General features: G+C 41.2%; 1 protein-coding gene across 2 annotated transcripts in view; it reads left to right on the top strand.

Moving 5' to 3' along the window:
• The window catches only part of ABCA1 (ATP binding cassette subfamily A member 1), a 117,059-nt gene that overhangs the window by 50,983 nt on the left and 48,140 nt on the right, over window positions 1-17,936 (top strand). For both annotated transcript variants that reach the window (XM_054689633.1, XM_037495374.2), the window contains exons 6-9: window positions 53-174; window positions 2,435-2,611; window positions 12,238-12,330; window positions 16,837-17,077. In XM_054689633.1, coding sequence (XP_054545608.1) covers window positions 53-174; window positions 2,435-2,611; window positions 12,238-12,330; window positions 16,837-17,077 — 633 coding nt within the window. The remainder of the gene's footprint in view (window positions 1-52; window positions 175-2,434; window positions 2,612-12,237; window positions 12,331-16,836; window positions 17,078-17,936) is intronic.

The raw sequence follows: 17,936 nt of genomic DNA, 5'->3' as shown, positions 1-17,936 counted from the left end.
TGACTTTTTTGAGTTACTTATTAAATGAAAATATACCATTATTTCTCAACAGACTTGAAGCTTCAGGATTTCCTTGTGGACAATGAAACCTTCTCTGGATTCCTGAATCACAACCTCTCTCTGCCAATGTCCACTGTGGACAAAATGCTGGGTGCTGATGTCAGTCTCCACAAGGTGAGGTGCTACCATTAGCTTCCTCAGTGGGGCTGATGGCAATAACATGGCTTCAGAGTGTCTTGAAAGAAATGAATAAAACCCTGTCTTTGTAATGGCACTGAAAGAGGTTGATGCAGCTCAAATTCACCTTCATCTATTTTTACTTCCCTGCTCAGGTTAGCTTTACCAAGCCATCCAGAGGGTGGAAATGTAACCTGGGCCAACTGGTTAAAATAAAACTTATTTCCTGCCTGTCAACTGGCATTTGTTGATCACCTCCCCCTAAGGAGGGAATGTACTTAAGTTAACGCAAATTAAACATTTAAATTTTTTTTTTCAGTTTTGAGGCAATAACCAGTATTGAGGATTATGTAGTAGTGTTCTTTATAAAATCTAAGTTAAGATTTTTCAAAACCTAATGCTTACTTTAAAGATAGATAATAAACTAGAATGTAATATTAGTATTTATATAGAATTTTTTTTTTTATACAAGCACTGGGTACAGTCAGAAGTGTAGGAGGGTGAGAGAATTCACCAGAGCCAGAGCAGGGAACAGAACAGGCAGAATGACGAAATACACTGCTGAGGGGAGCAGCGGGCATGGCAGGAGAGGTCTGTCACGCCATGTGGGACCCTTGCTGGTGGCCAGGGATTGAACCGGTGCTGCAGAGGCTGCGGGCAGCTTTGCAGCCCAGCGCTCAACTGCTGTGCCACCAGGGGAGGCCCTAGTATTTATACAGAATTTTCATGTTAGATTTTCAGAAACCCTCATCTGGCATCATTAGATATCATACTTCTCCCAGCCTGTGGGTAGCATTCCAGGTTGCATGGTTAAGGATTTTCAGAGAAGCTTTTCAAGTTTCTTCTTTGGAAGGAAAGAGAACTGCTTTCTTACCATTACATATTAGCATATCTTTATAATAAGTAGAAGCGGTAGAAGTGTTTATGCTTGAAAATAAGGTCTTTGCTTTACATTTATCTAGACTTTTTAAAATTAGAAAAATATGCTTATGGCTTTTCCTTATGAAACTAGAAAAATAGGCCTAGTGTCCACCAATTGTGTGGTTGGGAGATGAGCCAAAGGCAGCAGGCGAGTGAAAATAGTTCTATTTAATATAACTTCCATTGCCCCCTGCAATTTCTTATCTGTCACATCCTATCAGTTTAAAATAAGGGCCAGACGAGGCATGGAGGTGGTCCTTGTAGGGTAATTAGTGCCTCTCTGTAGTCAGTGTTCTTAACCAGACACTAGAGGTAGGCTGACAGCTTGGCAGCAAGGACTAATTAGAGAAACGAGTTAAACTGAAGTGTGTTTGAGTATCTGGCAGTAAGTGAAAATTTAATGGAAACCATGGCAGGCCAAATGCTCTGCAGCATTAGGGAGTTGGGGAGCTGTATGGGTTCAAAGAGGCTTTTCGCCCTTTATTCACACCGGTTCTACACAAGCAGGTCAAGCTGCACTAATTTAAACTAACAGGGGAGGTAGTAATGGAGTAATAAAAGTGTGCATCCTGCCTTTATTTCTTCCATAAATATTTACTTTCTATGATCTTTCAGTACTTTGGATAGAAAGTAAGCAAGAAAATCAAGGTCCCACCTCTTACTAAACTTTGCTGTGTAATGGATAGTAAGAGCCATATGTGAAGAAGCACAGTTTATTTATGCCACAAAAGACTAATTACACAAGATGTTAAGAAAGTTTCTCTAGGAGATGGATGGATAAGAATATCTTAGAATTGGCCCATCAAAGAGATGAGAAAAGGCTTGGCTTTTTGGTTATCTGGGGCAAATAAAATGAGTTCCAAATTCTGACATTGCTTGAACATAATTCTGTGCATTAGTTAAATATCTGTATCTACAAATAAATGGTATAAGTGCTTTTCACCCTCATAATTCAGCTCAAACCTAGTCTTCCTATATCATAAGTTCCAAAATAACGAAGAGGTCTTTGCTAATAAGGGTGGTTTCAGACTCTGAATTCCTACTTGCTGAATCATGTGTCCCACTTTTGAGAAAAAGTGTTGGGCTCAGTAATTCCTTTGCAAGAAGGACAAGAGTGTGGCAGTCCACCACAACATTCAGGTTTCAAATGTCCTATCAGGTTGTGCCTTGATCCATTCTCAAGGTCAGTTAAGAGACCAGATACTTGGACTATTGCAGTTGTGTCCATTCTTCAAAGCTGCATTGATTGTGAATTCTTCCTAGAAACTGCAAGGAGCCAGCTTCCCATCTTTGTAATCCAGTTTTGCTGGCCTCTCTTTGCATGAAATGCTTTCAGGTATTTTTGCAAGGCTACCAGTTACATTTGACCGATCTGTGCAATGGATCAAAATTAGAAGAGGTGATTCAGCTCGGTGACCAAGATGTTTCCAAACTTTGTGACCTGCCAAGAGAAAAACTGGATGCAGCAGAGAAAGTACTTCGTTCCAACATGGATATCCTGAAGCCAGTCGTGGTGAGTAGACTTTCTGTGTGGAGAAGCTTCAAGTACTAGTGCTTTTGGAATGTGAAATTATTCCTTGGACAATCTGACTTTGTTTTGTAGAAACAGGGCTGACTGGAAGTTTGAGATTTAATTTAGCTCAGTGGTATTCTAATTGTTCTTTCAAACTTTGGGCCACCTTCCAAAGACTAAATGGGGTAAAAATGAGGTGGGTGTGGTTCTGAGTCCAAGCCTGAATTGAATACAATCCAGCTTGGATTCCAAGGGAATCCAGGGTCCCGGGTACCTAGATTCAGTCAGAGAAAACCTAGTGTTTAATGTTCGTTTATATTATAATTTGAGATTTTAAGAGTTCATTTGGTGAAAGAGTTCCCCAGGTTTTAAAAAAAGCATCTCAAAACCATTAATGGGAAGATGGATGTCTATTCATTTCTAAAAGCCCATCAGAAAGGCGACATGAACTGTCACAGTGGGAAAACCCTGGAATGGGATGGAAGTGCACTCAATAATTAGCTTAATCAATAACAAAATTGCATGAACAGAAAAAGAAATTTGAAAGTCTGATCAGTCAAGGAATCAATACTTCAGAGACACAATCCACGAAAATACACTTTATTCTTAATCAAAGAATACAGATGAGCCTGAGCATATTGGGCACCAGAGTGTTATACATAGTTCCAGAACAGGCATAAATCTTTGGGTTTTCTGAGAGCTCTGGTGAAATTCTCTTCCAACAACATCCCTTAGTATCCAGCTCTCTTTTTTCCCTATTCTGCAGATAGCACTCTGATTTGTCAGTAGATTCTCTTAAACCAGGGAAGGAGTCCTGGAAGATGGTTGTGCCTGGAAATAGATGTTTCTCATGATAATAAAAAAAAATGGACTCTTCTGGGACTTGGTGCAGGAGAGTATTAAAGGGTACTAAGAATGTTCAGGAAATGTGCTCAGATCACACCCTAGAATTGGCAGGCACATCCTGCCATTTACACTCTTCACTTGATCAAGAATTTCTTGTATCCTGTTTGATTCTATAATGCCTGCGGTTTCTGCCTGAGATGAAGGTGGTGGTAAACTTTGCGTTCTTGGGTGTTTCTATGGCAGAGTTGATGGTGAGCCAGTCAATGTGAAGGATTTAGGCCTAATACTAAGATCTGTTCAGCTTTATTCCAGAAGGGGTATAGTCTGTTCAGTGTTGAAAGAATACTGAATTGTTTTGTTCACTGCTCTGTGATTCTGTTGGTTAATGTTCCTAATATAAAATTTTAAGTAAGATATATTTCTGAATGGGGATGTTTGTAACCTACTTACCTGGTTAAAGAGCTACATAAGCTTATTTGTATAGACATTCCCAGCCTGTTGGCTTCTTTCACTTAAGAGAGACATAGAGGGTTGAAGGTTTTTACAAATGGTAGACCCTTTATTGGCCTGTTTTGCTTAACTTCACTACAAGGCATTGAAGCGGTCACTTTTTCTGCCAGGATAATTTAAATTTTGGAAAGGGGGTGCTATTAGAAGACATAATAATTTATTCTGTGGCTAATTGTTTTGTTTGTTTACTAGTTAAATACCTATTGTGTGCACAACCCAGTAAAACCCCTTTGCTCATAAAACATCTGGATTGTTCCCTATGTAAATGACAGTATAGCCTTTGTAATAAGACAATCATAGTTTCAACTGGAAAAATCTGTTTGGGAGGACTAGCATGATACGGTATGTGGAAATGCACTGTCAAAACTGTCAGCTATATCACAGCCCATCCTGTTGTGTTGTGGTTGTGCATTGCACATCAGTTGATTCATGACTAGTTATTGATTAGGATGGCTACCATGTGCTTTCTGTGCATCTCTTCAGGTTCTGTTCTTGTCTGCTGTTGCTGAGAGATCACTCTATAATATCAGAAAATGGGACTCTTCCTTATGGAAAACATTTTTTGGAGATTTCTCAAAATATTAAAAATGGGTCTGCCATGTGCTCCAGAAATTCCACTCCCAGGTATCTACCTGCAGAATGTGAAAACACTAATTCAAAGGGATATATGCACACCTATGTTCATTGCAGTACTACTTATAATAGCTAAGCTATGGAAACAACCTAAGTGCCCAAAGACAGATAGGTAGATTAGAAAGATGGGATAATTATACACAATGGACTACTACTCAGCTGTAATAAAAGAAAATAAACTCTTGCCTTTTGTGACAACATGGAAGGAACTTGAGGGGATTATGCTAAATGAAATAAGGCAGAAAGAGAAAGACAGATACTGGATGGTGACACTTACATGGGGAATACAGAGAAACAAAACAAATGATAAACCTTAGAAATCTGTTGATTTCTACCAGAGAGAAAGGGAGAGGGAGGAGAGCAAAGTGGGGAGAGACTATAGTGGAAGACCATGGGTGCGTTGGTGGTAACTGTGGTGCATTAACATACACTTAAAAGGTGTGATGCCATACCTCTAAGTCATAATCAAACATTGCAAACCAATGTCACCTCAAATAAACAAATAGAGAAATAAATAGAGAAATAAAATAAAATTTTTAAAAAAGAAAACAAGGTTCTTGAAATATAATGAGTAGTCAGAATGGTTCTGTGTAAAGGATACTTTGGGAGATGAAATGACTTCAAAACACTTTGAAATGTGACTCTTATTTATTAAACTAAATGGTCTTAATTGGAGTGCTGGGATTGCTATTTGATTTACATCAAACAGCTTTTTACTCCTGCCTCTTGGTTGAAATTTCAGCATTTGAGATGGTAGCTGGGTATGGCATGCACCATCATTGCACATGGACAATTGATTGTTCCAGGAAACATAACAGGAGCAGCAACCAGTGTTGGACCCAACATCATGCAAATAGAAGCTCATCTGTCAATGTATTTTGCACCAAATGTAGATTTTTTAGGAGCAAGAGAGATTTCGAAATCTCTCTCCATATATATATATATTTTGTTGGTGTGCATATTTTCTCCTTTTCCAGCCAAGCATTTTCTTCCTCTTTCTCCTGGCCTCCTTCAGTCTCCAGATGACCTCTGGGAAGCAGTGTTTTGACAACATGGGGAAATGTGGCAGAGTGGAAAGGGCATGGACTTGGGGTCAGCTGCATCTGGCTTCAATTATTGCTTCGGCATTTTACCAGCTGTGTGACCTTGGATAAATTATTTGGCCTCTGTGAAGCCAAGTTTCCTCCTGTTTTACATGCAGATAATAGAGTTTCCCCATTGTTGTGATTATCACCATGCATATGAAGAACCCAGCATGGGGTCTGGCATAATTAGGTGCTTAATAATAAACATTAATAATTTGATACAAATAATGTAAATTATATGACAAGAACATTGCTGGGAAATTAAATATTTCCCTCTGTAGGTCAGTGATAGGAGTTGGATTAATACCATACAAATGAGTCCTGAAGAATATTTGATGAAAAATTGTGTTCTTTACCTAGTGTCTTGACTGCTTACCCTATAGATTTTTATTTATGTTTATACTTCAGTTATGCCTTGCTTTAGAACTTAATGCTGGATGTCAGAATGCTATTGCATCCTTTAAACTCACTGGAATTAAACAAGTTCCCAGTAAATGTCCTACTTTTTTATTTAAAAACAATCATTGAACAGTAGGAGTTTGTGTCAGATATGTTCCTGAGAGCCTTGCAAAAATGGCTTTCTGATAAGTATAGTAATGGTTTAGCTATATTATCTCTAGTATAAATGCACATATTCATGGAGACTTGTGTTAGTGTTCATAGTATTTGAACTGTTGAGGTAATTATCTCTAGGAGGAAGTCAGGGCCATGTGGCAGTAACTTCTGTGGTCTTATCTCTGGGCAGGTTGGCTGGGTAGGTAAACATTCCTTCCCTTTCCCTTTCCGAAGCAGCACACACATTTCCCTGACAGAGGGGAATATATGGGGACCTTTCTTGGCCATCCCACAATAACCTCCCATCTCCTTTGAACTGTTGGAAGGAGCCATAATATTGATAGTAGAGGGGGACCCTCCCTGGTGGTGCAGGCAGTTGAGCGCCGCACTGTGAAGCTGTCCACAGTCTCTGCACCACGGGTTTGATCCCGGCTGGCTGGTGAGAATCCCACATGGTGCAGCAGACCTCTCCTGTCTCACCTGCTGCTCCCCTCAGCAGTGTATTTTGTCAGTCTGCCTGTTCTGTTCCCCATTCTGTCTCTGGTGAATCCTCTCACCCTCCCATGCATCTCACCTGTACCCCTGTTCTTGTATAAAAATAAATAAATCTTTAAAAAGAAATATTGATAGTAGATTGGCAAATTTGGACCAGCAGGATTCATTTGCTTCTTTCCAAGATCCTTGCTAATTATTGGTTTTCTAATGCTGTATTAACAAATTGCCACAAACTTAGTAGCTTAATACATCATGAATTGATAATCTTACAATTCTGTAGACCAGAAATCTAGGTACAGCATGGCCCAGTGGGACCACTTAAAACCCCGCTTTTGGAAGATGAATCTGATTCTGGCTCATTCAGGTTGGTTGTTGAATTCAGTTCCTTATATTCGTAGAACTGAGGTTCTTGTTTTCCTGCTAGATATCAGTTAGGGGCCCGCCGAGCCTGCCAGCACTCCTTCATGATGCTTTCATATGGCGCCTCTCCAGGCTCCGTAGGAACCTCTCTCCTTCACATCTCTTTCTGCCTCATTTCTCTGCCTCTAGCCAGAGAAGTTTCTCTGCTCTTAAGAAACTCACGTGATTAATTTGGACTCAGCTAGATAATGCAGGACATTCTCCATAACTCTAATTATAATTACATCTGTAAAGTACATTTTATCATGTAATGTTACCTAGTCACAGGTTCCAGGGATTAGGGTTTAGACAGATTTGGGGAGGTCGTATATCCTGCCACAAATATCTATTGACTGATAGGTATTTTCCAATACATCTTTGAAGTGTTTCCTCAGTGTCCTTGGCTTTTCTTAGTCCCTCTTGAGCCCCATGACCTCTAAAGCATAATAAAATATGAGAGGGGCTCTAAAGCATAATAAAATACTACCCATTACAGTGAGAGCAATGACTTTGGGAAGCAGAGCATCTCTGAACAAGGCATGAGGTATCTGTCAACAAAAATCAGCAACTATAAGTCTGTTTTGTACCAGTGCCATTCTAGGCACTGACAGTTCAGCTTTGAGTGAGACTGGCAACAGGTTCATAAAACTTCCACTCCGGTGGGCTTGGAGCACCAACTTCAAGGCCGAGATGGGGAATTAAAGGATTTCTCCACAGTTCTGTAGTGTGAGGGCTGTCTTCCCATCCCACTTGTACTGATGACCTCCCAACAACTCTCTGACAGCAGTTATTGCCAATGTGGGATACTATGAGCCTTGGCAGAAGGAATGTGGGGTTCATTAGGCTTGGGTGCCAGTCCTGGATCACCATTGACTCAGTGATGTGAAGATGATACCTAATCCTTAAATGGGGGAAAACAGAGTCTGATTCTTAAGTTAGGAAGGATAGGATACAGATTAATCTCTACCGCTGTGTAACCATGTGTTGTATTGTCTTGACCTATGATAATACCTTCACCCTAAAAAGGAAAGTGCTATTTCTCTGGAACAAAGCGTTCTGTTTACATGTCTTCTGATGCATGCAGCACATTCTTGCAAAGGCAGAACTCAGTTCATGGGACAAAGGAGGTGAAGTGATAGTGCTCTGAGGCCCCTGGAAAACCAGTGATCTCATAGTGGGTTGTGTATTATAGAAGGAGCAGATGGGTTGAACAAATTCATCTTTGTCTTGGAGGGTCTTTGCTGTCTTCTTACCCTTAAACAAGGACTCAGAATACAGATGAAGCTTGGCTTGTTGTTTTTTGGGACTAGATACTTCAACTTGTCACATTCAGTCCTTACAGCATTTGTGTAGGGGTTCTGTTGGAGGAGAAAACGCTTGCTTTTCCTCTCCTCCTGCCTGAAATTCAGACATTTGTGTGAAGTATCAGATTTTGTTTGGCTTTGTTTGATTTTACTGCCCACCTGCTTACAACATATGCTTTTGCTTGGCAAGCAATTGCAATCCCCATCATTTCATAGTTGGTAAAATGACATGCCTTGCAGATTTACTCTTCAAATTCTATGTTCACCTGATTCCTATGGGAAATTTGGAGTACAGAACTGAGGGATACATTGGTGAATTTAACAGTGTGTTAATGTGTCTATTCAACTCCATCTGTCCATAATTTTTTGCCTCAGTTATACTAATTCTTCCTTTTAAAGTGTTGCCATTTTAAAGTAGAGGTTCATTTTGGTCCTGAATGATGTGATAGCAGGTATGTTTAACTGTGTTTAGAAACAGAAAAAAAATGCAGTACTTGAATACATTAAATAAATCAATTTTAAAATTTAAATTGTTGAACTGTTTCTTGAAAGATCAGTAGTTTTCTCTGATATGAGATTTATAATTCTCTACTTCAACAACAAAAAAATGTTAAAATATTCCCCAAAGTAAAACTTTGTCATGTAGATCATTGGAAAGAAACAGTGATTGCTTCTGGGTGGTGATAAGTCTTTGTACCCAGTGTGTGTCTTACTTATTTTCAATTTGAACAGAAACATGTAAATCTTAGCCTTCCGTTGGATTTTCTGTACACGAGTAAAGTGAAGTAGAGACTTTAAGCTACTTTATGAAAGTGTTTAAATGTGAAATATCCCATTGAACACATTGTAACTTAGATGAAAACAATATTGTGTATTATATTGAATGTTTTTCAAAGGTGCCCATATTTCACTTTATCTAGTAGTCTAGTCTCTGAAAAATCTGTGTGTGGAGCAGATTTTTTTAACTTGAAGAGTTTTCAGTCACATTTTAATTTCACCGATGTTCTGTATGCTACTGTGACTTCAAATTAGTAATATTCACTTCCAGTCTTCATTTTATTTTTTTTAGTTTTTTTTAAAGATTTATTTATTTATGTATACAAGAACTGGGGTAGAAGCCAGAGGTGTGGAGGGTGAGAGGATTCACCAGAGACAGAGTGGGGAACAGCACAGGCAGATTGACTGAAGTACACTGCTGAGGGGAGCAGTGGATGAGTCAGGAGAGGTCTGTGCTGCCATGTGGGTTGTTCCCTGCATGGCCGGGGATCGAACTCATGTTGCAGTGGTTGCGGAGAGCTTCATAGGTTGCTTCTTAACCCCTTGCGCCACCAGGGAGACACCAGTCTTCATTTTATATAGTGATCATCTATAAACACTAAATTTATTCATTCAGCAAATGCTATTGAACCCTGGTGTGTGTCATGCACTGGACAAGGGAGACTATGGCGAGCAAGAATCAGTAGTCTCTGAGTTTCCGTGCTGGTTGGGGGTTTAGTGGCCCTGACGGGACTTTCTGACCCAGTCTTTTGAGGATCGGGAATAAAAACAGAATAGAGGGTAGCCAGATAAAGTACAGGGAAGAAAATGTTCCAGGCAGAGGTCATGGCATGTGCATGGAGCCAGAGGGGAGAGAGAAGGTGGCATTTATAGGATCTGCACATTACTGGTTCAGAGTGAGTGGGTTGGAGTGGAGTAGATATAACCGTGGGGAGTTTCATGGGAGAATGAATGGTAAGATGTGACCATGTAGCTGTTGGGCCTCATCCTCTGACTGAGGGAGTCAGATAAAGGCTCCACGGGATGAGAAACTTGTGAGGTGAATCAAAACAGAAGGGGAAATGTACGTCTTTTAAAGAAATGGAAAAAACCCTCTTTGTAAAGGAGAGGTGTTGTTTTGATAGTGAATTTTTGAGGGGGGAGATGAAAGGCAAGGATGTCATTATTTATAATTGTGAGGACCTACAATATGCCAGGCACTGTTATGGCTCTCTGTGTGTATGCCCTAGTCTGTTACATGAAGTGCTGTGAATATGTGCACATGATATTAACTCTGTTGCATAGTTGAGAAAATAGAAGCACGCGGAATTTGAGCCATTTGCCCAGGGTGTTGTAGCTACTCCCCTCCCTCCATCCTAATAACCAGCGAAGAAGGGCAGAGTGACAGGAATGACAAGAACCTTATTTACATTCGGACCTTATGAAAGAAATGGGTTAACCCCTACCAGTTTTTAAGATTTTTACATTTACATTTTTTACACTAATTAAACATTTTGTTTTGCTATACAATTCTGAACATGTACCATCTTGTGGACCTCATGGTAAGCACAAAAACCCTTTCCCTCCATGTCTTCTAATTACGACCTCCCAGTTTGTTCAAGTTTTTCTTCCAACAAGTTCTCCATTAGGTTTAACTTTTAGTGTAGGTTCAACTTTTGGTTATAATGTAAACCTGAAGAGAATAAGAAAAAAACCAAAAACACCCCACCTATTTGCTCATGAATTCACTTCATGGAGAGAAAAGTCATTAGCACTGTGACCCTCTGAGTATAATGTTTAAGGGGCTCCTTGGCCCAGCAGAGGACTGGGGGTGTGGGAATGCCAGATGCTGGTGAGTAAGCCATTGTGGGAGAGCTCATAAATCAAGCTGAACAAATTATTTCACAGGGTGTTTAGATAGATTTGATCAGAAATGTATATTCAGGATTATGCTTGCATATTATGATGGCATGATGATATTAACTTGACCTTGTTGCATATGGAGTTTTCTTGAAAGGAAAAATTCCATACTACTCTTTCTAAGAAACAGTGATGATGAGCTTCATTCACTTTTAGCCATTTTCTCTGCAGTCTGTTTTCTGATTTTACAGCAGTCTGATACAACACAAATACCAAAGTAACCCAGGTTTCTCTAGATTCAGAGGTGATTGGTACAGAATAAAATGATGCCATTGAAAAGCCAAGGAAAGATGGGTTTCCCCTTAATAACATTTCTCCTAATTGACAAATAATAATGTTGAAACTCATCCTGTATTTTTCCTTTGGGAGTCTGAAAACTCAGAATCAAATTTGAGGCTCTTCAACTGTTGCCATTCTGGTCTCAGAGACTGTGCGTTATTGTTTTTTTTCCTTCTCTAGCTTAGGCTTTCTGCCCTAACTTATTTTCCTTAGGCCCAGTTATTTTCTGTGCAGCATGGTGGCATATAATAGCAATTAAATATATAAGTGAATAAATAAAAAGATTTGGCTAAAACTAGACATAATGATACATGTTCTGTATTAAATTTCCAGTGTTAGAGCCAGTGCTGACTTGAGTAGAATAAAAAGGGAGAACTCTTCTTTCTCATACTATTAGCAGCTCTAAGCTTTATATTTTCTTCCTTTCTTATGAACCTTGTTTCTCAAGGTTATTCTCCTGTTGCCTGTTTTGCAGAAACATAGACAGGGTTGGGAATTTGTGGTTAGAGTTGCGTTGGATGCGCGTGTGCGCACACACACACACACACACTACCCCTCCCCCCATGAGATATTTTTATCTTTTGCCATGTCAAGTAGTTTTAAATATATATTCCTACATCATTTAAGAGCATTCATCAACAAATTAGTAATTCTTATCTGAAATAAATAACATGTCAACATTACATATAGAATAGTTTTAGTATTTTATTTTGCTTAGCAGTGAGTTTCTTATGTTTTAAACTCAAGATTGTGAATGGTTTTAATTAACTTGTTTATTTTCAGTAGAGACTTCCAGTTTACATCTGAGCTTAGAAACAGTGTTTTTTTTTTTTCCTCATTTCAGAGAGAACTAAACTCTACATCTCCCTTCCCGTATAAGGAGCTGACGGAAGCCACAAAAATTTTGCTGGATAGTCTCGGGACTCTGGCCCAAGAGGTAAGTAGTGTCTTTCTAGCATCAGAAGACAGACCATTCACAGTCACCTTTTCTTTGACCTTGAGTTTGGCTGAGAGAGTCCTTTTGATTTAATATTATATGAAATGTAAAATCAGTGTTAGAAGCATCATTGATCTTAAAAATCATCTGGTTTTATCTCTATACTTCAGAAATGAAGAAACAGATGCATAGTTAGTGCTTAACTGTCCAGTGTCTAGTTTGGAATTTCTCCTATTGTTACGCTCTGTCCCAGGTTTCTGACATGTTGGTAAAGAGGATAAATTCCTCCTCAGCCTTCATGTGTTGCTTTCATCTTACCAGCAACTTCTCCATATTTCTTCTTCAAAAATAAGACTAGTCATCTTTTTACCAAAACATACGTTTGCTAACTAAAGGGGAAAACATAGTTACTTTAAATCATATCTTCCCCTTGTGAATATCTGGCCTCTGAAAATATCATCTCTTGATAAATACTAAGTTTGCCTTTCTGGCCTACACGTTGACAGGTACATCAAGATAACTTTTGTCATAGAATCAGAAGGTCTGTGGGTGCATGCAGAAGCAGTTAACCTTTCCTCTGCCTCCTAGGCAGCTGAGTGTCACCTTGCTGACACCCAGCCTTGTTTCAGATTAGACTTGGAAAGGAGGAACTGTCTGGAGCCCAGCATGTAAGGAGCTGAGCCAGAGAGCAATGGGCAGAAACAATGTATGCCTTAATGTATAAGGCACTAAGTATAAATCATTGGTGGGGGAATTTTCTCAGACCTGTTCCAACCTTATTCTGAGTTGCTTCTCTAACTCATTTGTTGTGTTTGTGTCATTTTTTTCAAGTATCAAAATTTACTTTGGCTTTTCTGAGATTAAAAGTGTTGCATATTCACTGGGGAAAAAGAAGAACATTTGGAAAATACAGAAAACACTGTGATCACGTACCATCGCCACTTCAGTGTATTGCTTTCAATTCCATTCTCTTTTCTTTTTTAATTTTGCTCATGTCTGTCTTAACTGTAGCGGTTTGGCATTGGGGTCCTTTTTAGGAGGAGACACCCTCTTTCAGCCTGCTGTTTGTTGCTCTAGCTAGCAGTGCTGCTGACTTTCTGTAGGTGGAGAGTCTGGGTCACCCAGGCTTCTTCCAGGAGGCAGAAAGAAAACAAACTGCCCTGCAAGTTCATGGCTATTTCTCTAGAGCCTTGTTAGCTGACATAGACCTGCCCTGTACAACTCTTAAAGATCCCTCTCCCAGCCTTACAGAAAGCAAAACAGGGCCTGGAACCTGGGAGGCTGCCTCTAAATGCAGGGTCTGGTTACAGCTGTTTCCTCTTACATCACTGGCCTGCCTTTTGTCTGGGGTAAAACAATAATTGAAAGCATGTGATGCTCCCGTTGCTGATGTGGCAGAAACTGACTGAGATTATACATTTTTCTTGGCAGCTTTTTCTTTGCACCCTGCCTGCTCCCTAGCCCAGGGCAAGCAAGGGCCACCCCTTCTCTCAATAGAACATCTTCATCGCCCAACTTGCTGTTCTCTGGGACAAATGGGAGGATGTAATAAATAAATGCACTTGTTTATCTGTTCAGCGTTTAGAAAGACAGTTGTTTGTTTTCACCAAAGCACAACTCTTGGAAGGAAAAGAGAGAGGGAGCAGAATTTTTTGAAGAGCTCTGGTCATGCAATTTCACCCAATTTCCCTGTAAAATCCACATGGCAAAAGTGAGTGGTTTTTAGTGTGCCCATTTTAAAGATGATCCCCAGGATTGGAAAAGTTGCAGGAAAAGACAGCTCACCCACAGTCATCTAGTTAGTTAATTGGCAAAACTGGGATTTGAACCCAGAATGGTTGGATGCCAAGGCCCATGTTCTTGCTGCCAGTGCTTACTTTTTGTCTGACAAACTCTGATGGTAACTGGAATAGAATAGAAGGGAGAGAAAATGTGGATTCACAGAACCTGGCATGTGGGTGGGAATGAGGAGCTTATATGAGCTTCACATCAGGGAGACTAGGGATCTGTGTCTGATGAAACAGGAAAGCAGGACAGGGAGCCATGTCTGTTATCCACCTAGCTCCTTCCTGGTGCCTGACTTTGCTAGATTTCAGAATTCACAGTGAGTGTACTCACTTCCCGTACTCCTGTGCCTACGATGGGACAGATATGAACAGGTCAGTGTGTACTGTGGCAGTGTGAATGTATGCAAAGAGAGAAATAAAACTAGGTAAGGGAGGATGAGGATGGTGAGGTGTTGATTTAAAGAGGCAAGATTAGGGGAGTCCTCTCTGATAAGATGGTATTTGAGGCTGAGAAAATGGACGTGTGTCCTCCATCCAAGCAAGGGGAACTACACACACAGACACTGACAGGAGGCATAATTAAAGGATGTATTTAAAAATTAAGGGGAGACCAGTGTGGCCAGAACAAAGTGAGCAAGTGAGAGTGTGATTGAGATGAGGGCAGAGACGGAGGTGAACACCTGGCAGGTCTGATGAGGGTGGTTGATGCTGAGTGGGTGGAAGCAGTGGGGGTTTTGGAGCAGAGAAGCAGATGACTGACCTAGAGTATAAGACTTTACATTCTGCCTGTTAAATTGAGAAGAGACTGTAGTGGGCACTAGGGAAGAAAGAACTATTATAGTTGATTGAGAAGGCAGTGAGTCAGACAGCCTGTCATTCTCTCCACAAACAATGATCAAACACTGGCTTTAGTTGCCTGGAGGACAAATAGCCATCTTTCCCTGTGAGTAGGAGCGGTTCACAGAGGAAGTGTGGAGCATGGGATGAGGTATGAAAGAATGAGTAGAACTTTGCTCCAGTGTCAGGTGCTGCAGGGAGCCCAGGGTTGGGGATAACTCTGTCCAAAGATGCCCTGGTTTTATATGGGAAAAGGGCTTTTCTTTCGGTCGGGGGATGGTGAGATGGTGGTGTGAAGCAGCAGGGCAAGTAAGTGACTTTTACTCACTACTGTTGAAAAATCTCCAGCGAATTTGGCCCACCACCAAGAAGGAAGGTGGTCTGGCTACTTCACCCCTCCTGTCTATATTGAGGTCGTGAAATATAAAGTCAGGGAAGGCTGGTCACCTCTTGGTGTTCTCATGGCTTGTGCTACATGCTGCTTCTCTGGAGGGAAATCCTCATGACCTCGGGACCTTCCTTGAAGTGCCTCGTTCTCTTCTGGAGGCAAAAGATAAAGGCAGGATGTACCACATCTAGGACCATGTTACTTGTAGGAGTCATCAGGGTCTGTGAGACTGAAAAGTGGGCATGTAGAGTCTGAACGCAGGCCTTCTCCAGGGCATGTGCAGCATCCTCTCCCCTCTACTCTCCATGGCTCAGTCTTCCAGGTGGTGAGAACATGTGACATTCAAGGAATGTAGGGGTTTATTAATGATTTATTGTGAAATGCATGGAAATGCAAAGTGCTCTATAAATATTTAATTAGAAGAGCAATCAGGCCAAGAACCCCGCTAGGTGCCGGAGTACATTTGTATGTGAGACAAAGTGCTTGTGGAGTTTAAGTCACAGACACAGCCTCTGGTTGCCTGGGCATCTGAGTCATTCTGTGCTGTGCAGGGCCCTCTCCCGCAGGCCTTGTGATTTATTCCTTACTGTATTCTGTTTTATGATGTTTAGCTTATGGTCTTTTTTTTTTTTAAAGAGTTATTTATTTATTTATACAAGCACTGGGTACAGTCAGAAGCGCGGGAGGGTGAGAGAATTCACCAGAGCCAGAACAGGGAGCAGAACAGGCAGAAGGACCGAAGTACACTGCTGAGGGGAGCAGCGGGTGGCAGGAGAGGTCTATGCACCATGTGGGACCCTCGCCAGTGGCCGGGGATTGAACTGGCGCTGCAGAGGCTGCGGGCAGCTTCACAACCCAGCGCTCAACCGCTGCGCCACCGGGGAGGCCCTAGCTTATGGTCTTAATGAGAAGTTGGACCCTCTAAGGCTGTAAACTAGTGAGAGACATAGCTGCTTTCAAACTCACGTCAGCCACCTATGCTTTGTCCATTCCTCGACACTTAACCAAGATGAGGATGGGTCTTCACACATAGTGCCTTTTCTCCCAAGGGTTTCTACACTAAAGATTGAGGTGATAATATACACCTGTCAGTGCTTGAGCTCCTGGTGGCTGTGTGTGAACACATAGCTGTTCAGAGAATGCTTTCTCTTTCATAAGCCAGAAGATAACCCAGATGAACTCAAGCCTGTCACCAGGGTCTTCACTGACTTCTAGGCTGTGCTTCTTAATATGTGCATAGAAGCAACCTGAGCATATTGTGAAAATGCAGATTTAAGTGGTGGATAGATAGACCAGAATGTGCATTTCAAACAACCTCTCAGATAACGCTGATGCTGCTCATCTCCGGATCATGAGTAGAGATGAGATGTTGTCAGACCAGGTGCGTCCTGGGGTGTGACAAGAAAATAAGATTTTTTTTTCTTCTCTGCCCCAATCCTTGCTCTGTCGACCCTTTCTCCCCTCTTCCCTCTGTCTCTTGATCCCTGACACCAGCTGTTCAGCATGAGGAGCTGGAGTGATATGCGACAGGAGGTGATGTTTCTGACCAATGTGAACAGCTCCAGCTCCTCCACCCAGATCTACCAGGCTGTGTCTCGCATCGTCTGTGGCCATCCTGAGGGTGGGGGCCTGAAGATCAAGTCCCTCAACTGGTATGAGGACAACAACTACAAAGCCCTCTTTGGAGGCAATGGCACCGAGGAAGATGCTGACACCTTCTATGACAATTCTACAAGTGAGTGACTGGAGCCCTAGCCCCATCCTGCCATAGTTCTAGACTCAGCTCAGAGTTACTTCTTCCCTCATTTTTACCCCTTATCAACTTTGTAGCAGCATTGGGCATTGACAAGTTTGTTTCCCCACATGCTGAGACTGAGCTCCTAGAGAAGTCTTTTCCTCAGCAGCTCACAGTACCTGTATCTGTGAGAGGGCCTCACACATTTCAGGTGCACAGTGTGTTTATTGAATGAATAAATGATTGAAAGTTATCTCCCTACCTTTCTGGGGAATGGTTCCTGGAGTAATCAAGGATCTTTCCCTCCTTTCCACTTCCCCTTTCTCTCCTCACCTTCCTTGAGGTATGCTTTATAACAAGACTTTATAATAAAACCTTGAGAATATAACTAACACTAACTTAAAAATAACAATAAAACAATAAAAGCTGACATTTAGGGAATAGTTTCTATGCACTGTGCATTCTATTTTAGATATCCTTTACCATAGCCTTATAAAGAAGGCTTCATAACCCTGCATTTTATAGGCGTAGAGAGGTAAATGACTTGGTCAAAACCACAGAATAGCTAACCCACAAAAGCTGCAGTTAAGCCCAGATCTGCCTGGCTCCATGCTTTTTTCCCCGTAAACCACACTACCTCTGAATACCTGTTAGGGGTGGTATGTGTACCATCAGACCTGGGCATTTGATCTGCTGTTTGTTTTGGTTCTTAGCTGCAAGGTGGTGTTAAAGAATCTTGTAACTCCATATCTGCTACCCACACTTGGGCAGTTTTGTGGTGATGTGTGTCCTGTGCCTGGTGGCAGCAAGGAGTCAGTGTTACAGTTTCAGACAATGGCATCCCTTTCCTTGAAAACAA

The sequence above is a fragment of the Talpa occidentalis genome, unplaced genomic scaffold, assembly GCF_014898055.3.
Source record: "Talpa occidentalis isolate TD23 unplaced genomic scaffold, MPIMG_talOcc4v2.1 talOcc4.7, whole genome shotgun sequence".
Taxonomy (NCBI): domain Eukaryota; kingdom Metazoa; phylum Chordata; class Mammalia; order Eulipotyphla; family Talpidae; genus Talpa; species Talpa occidentalis.
The sequence above is the reverse complement of the archived record's forward strand: the minus strand, read 5'-3'. Positions and strand labels throughout refer to the sequence as shown.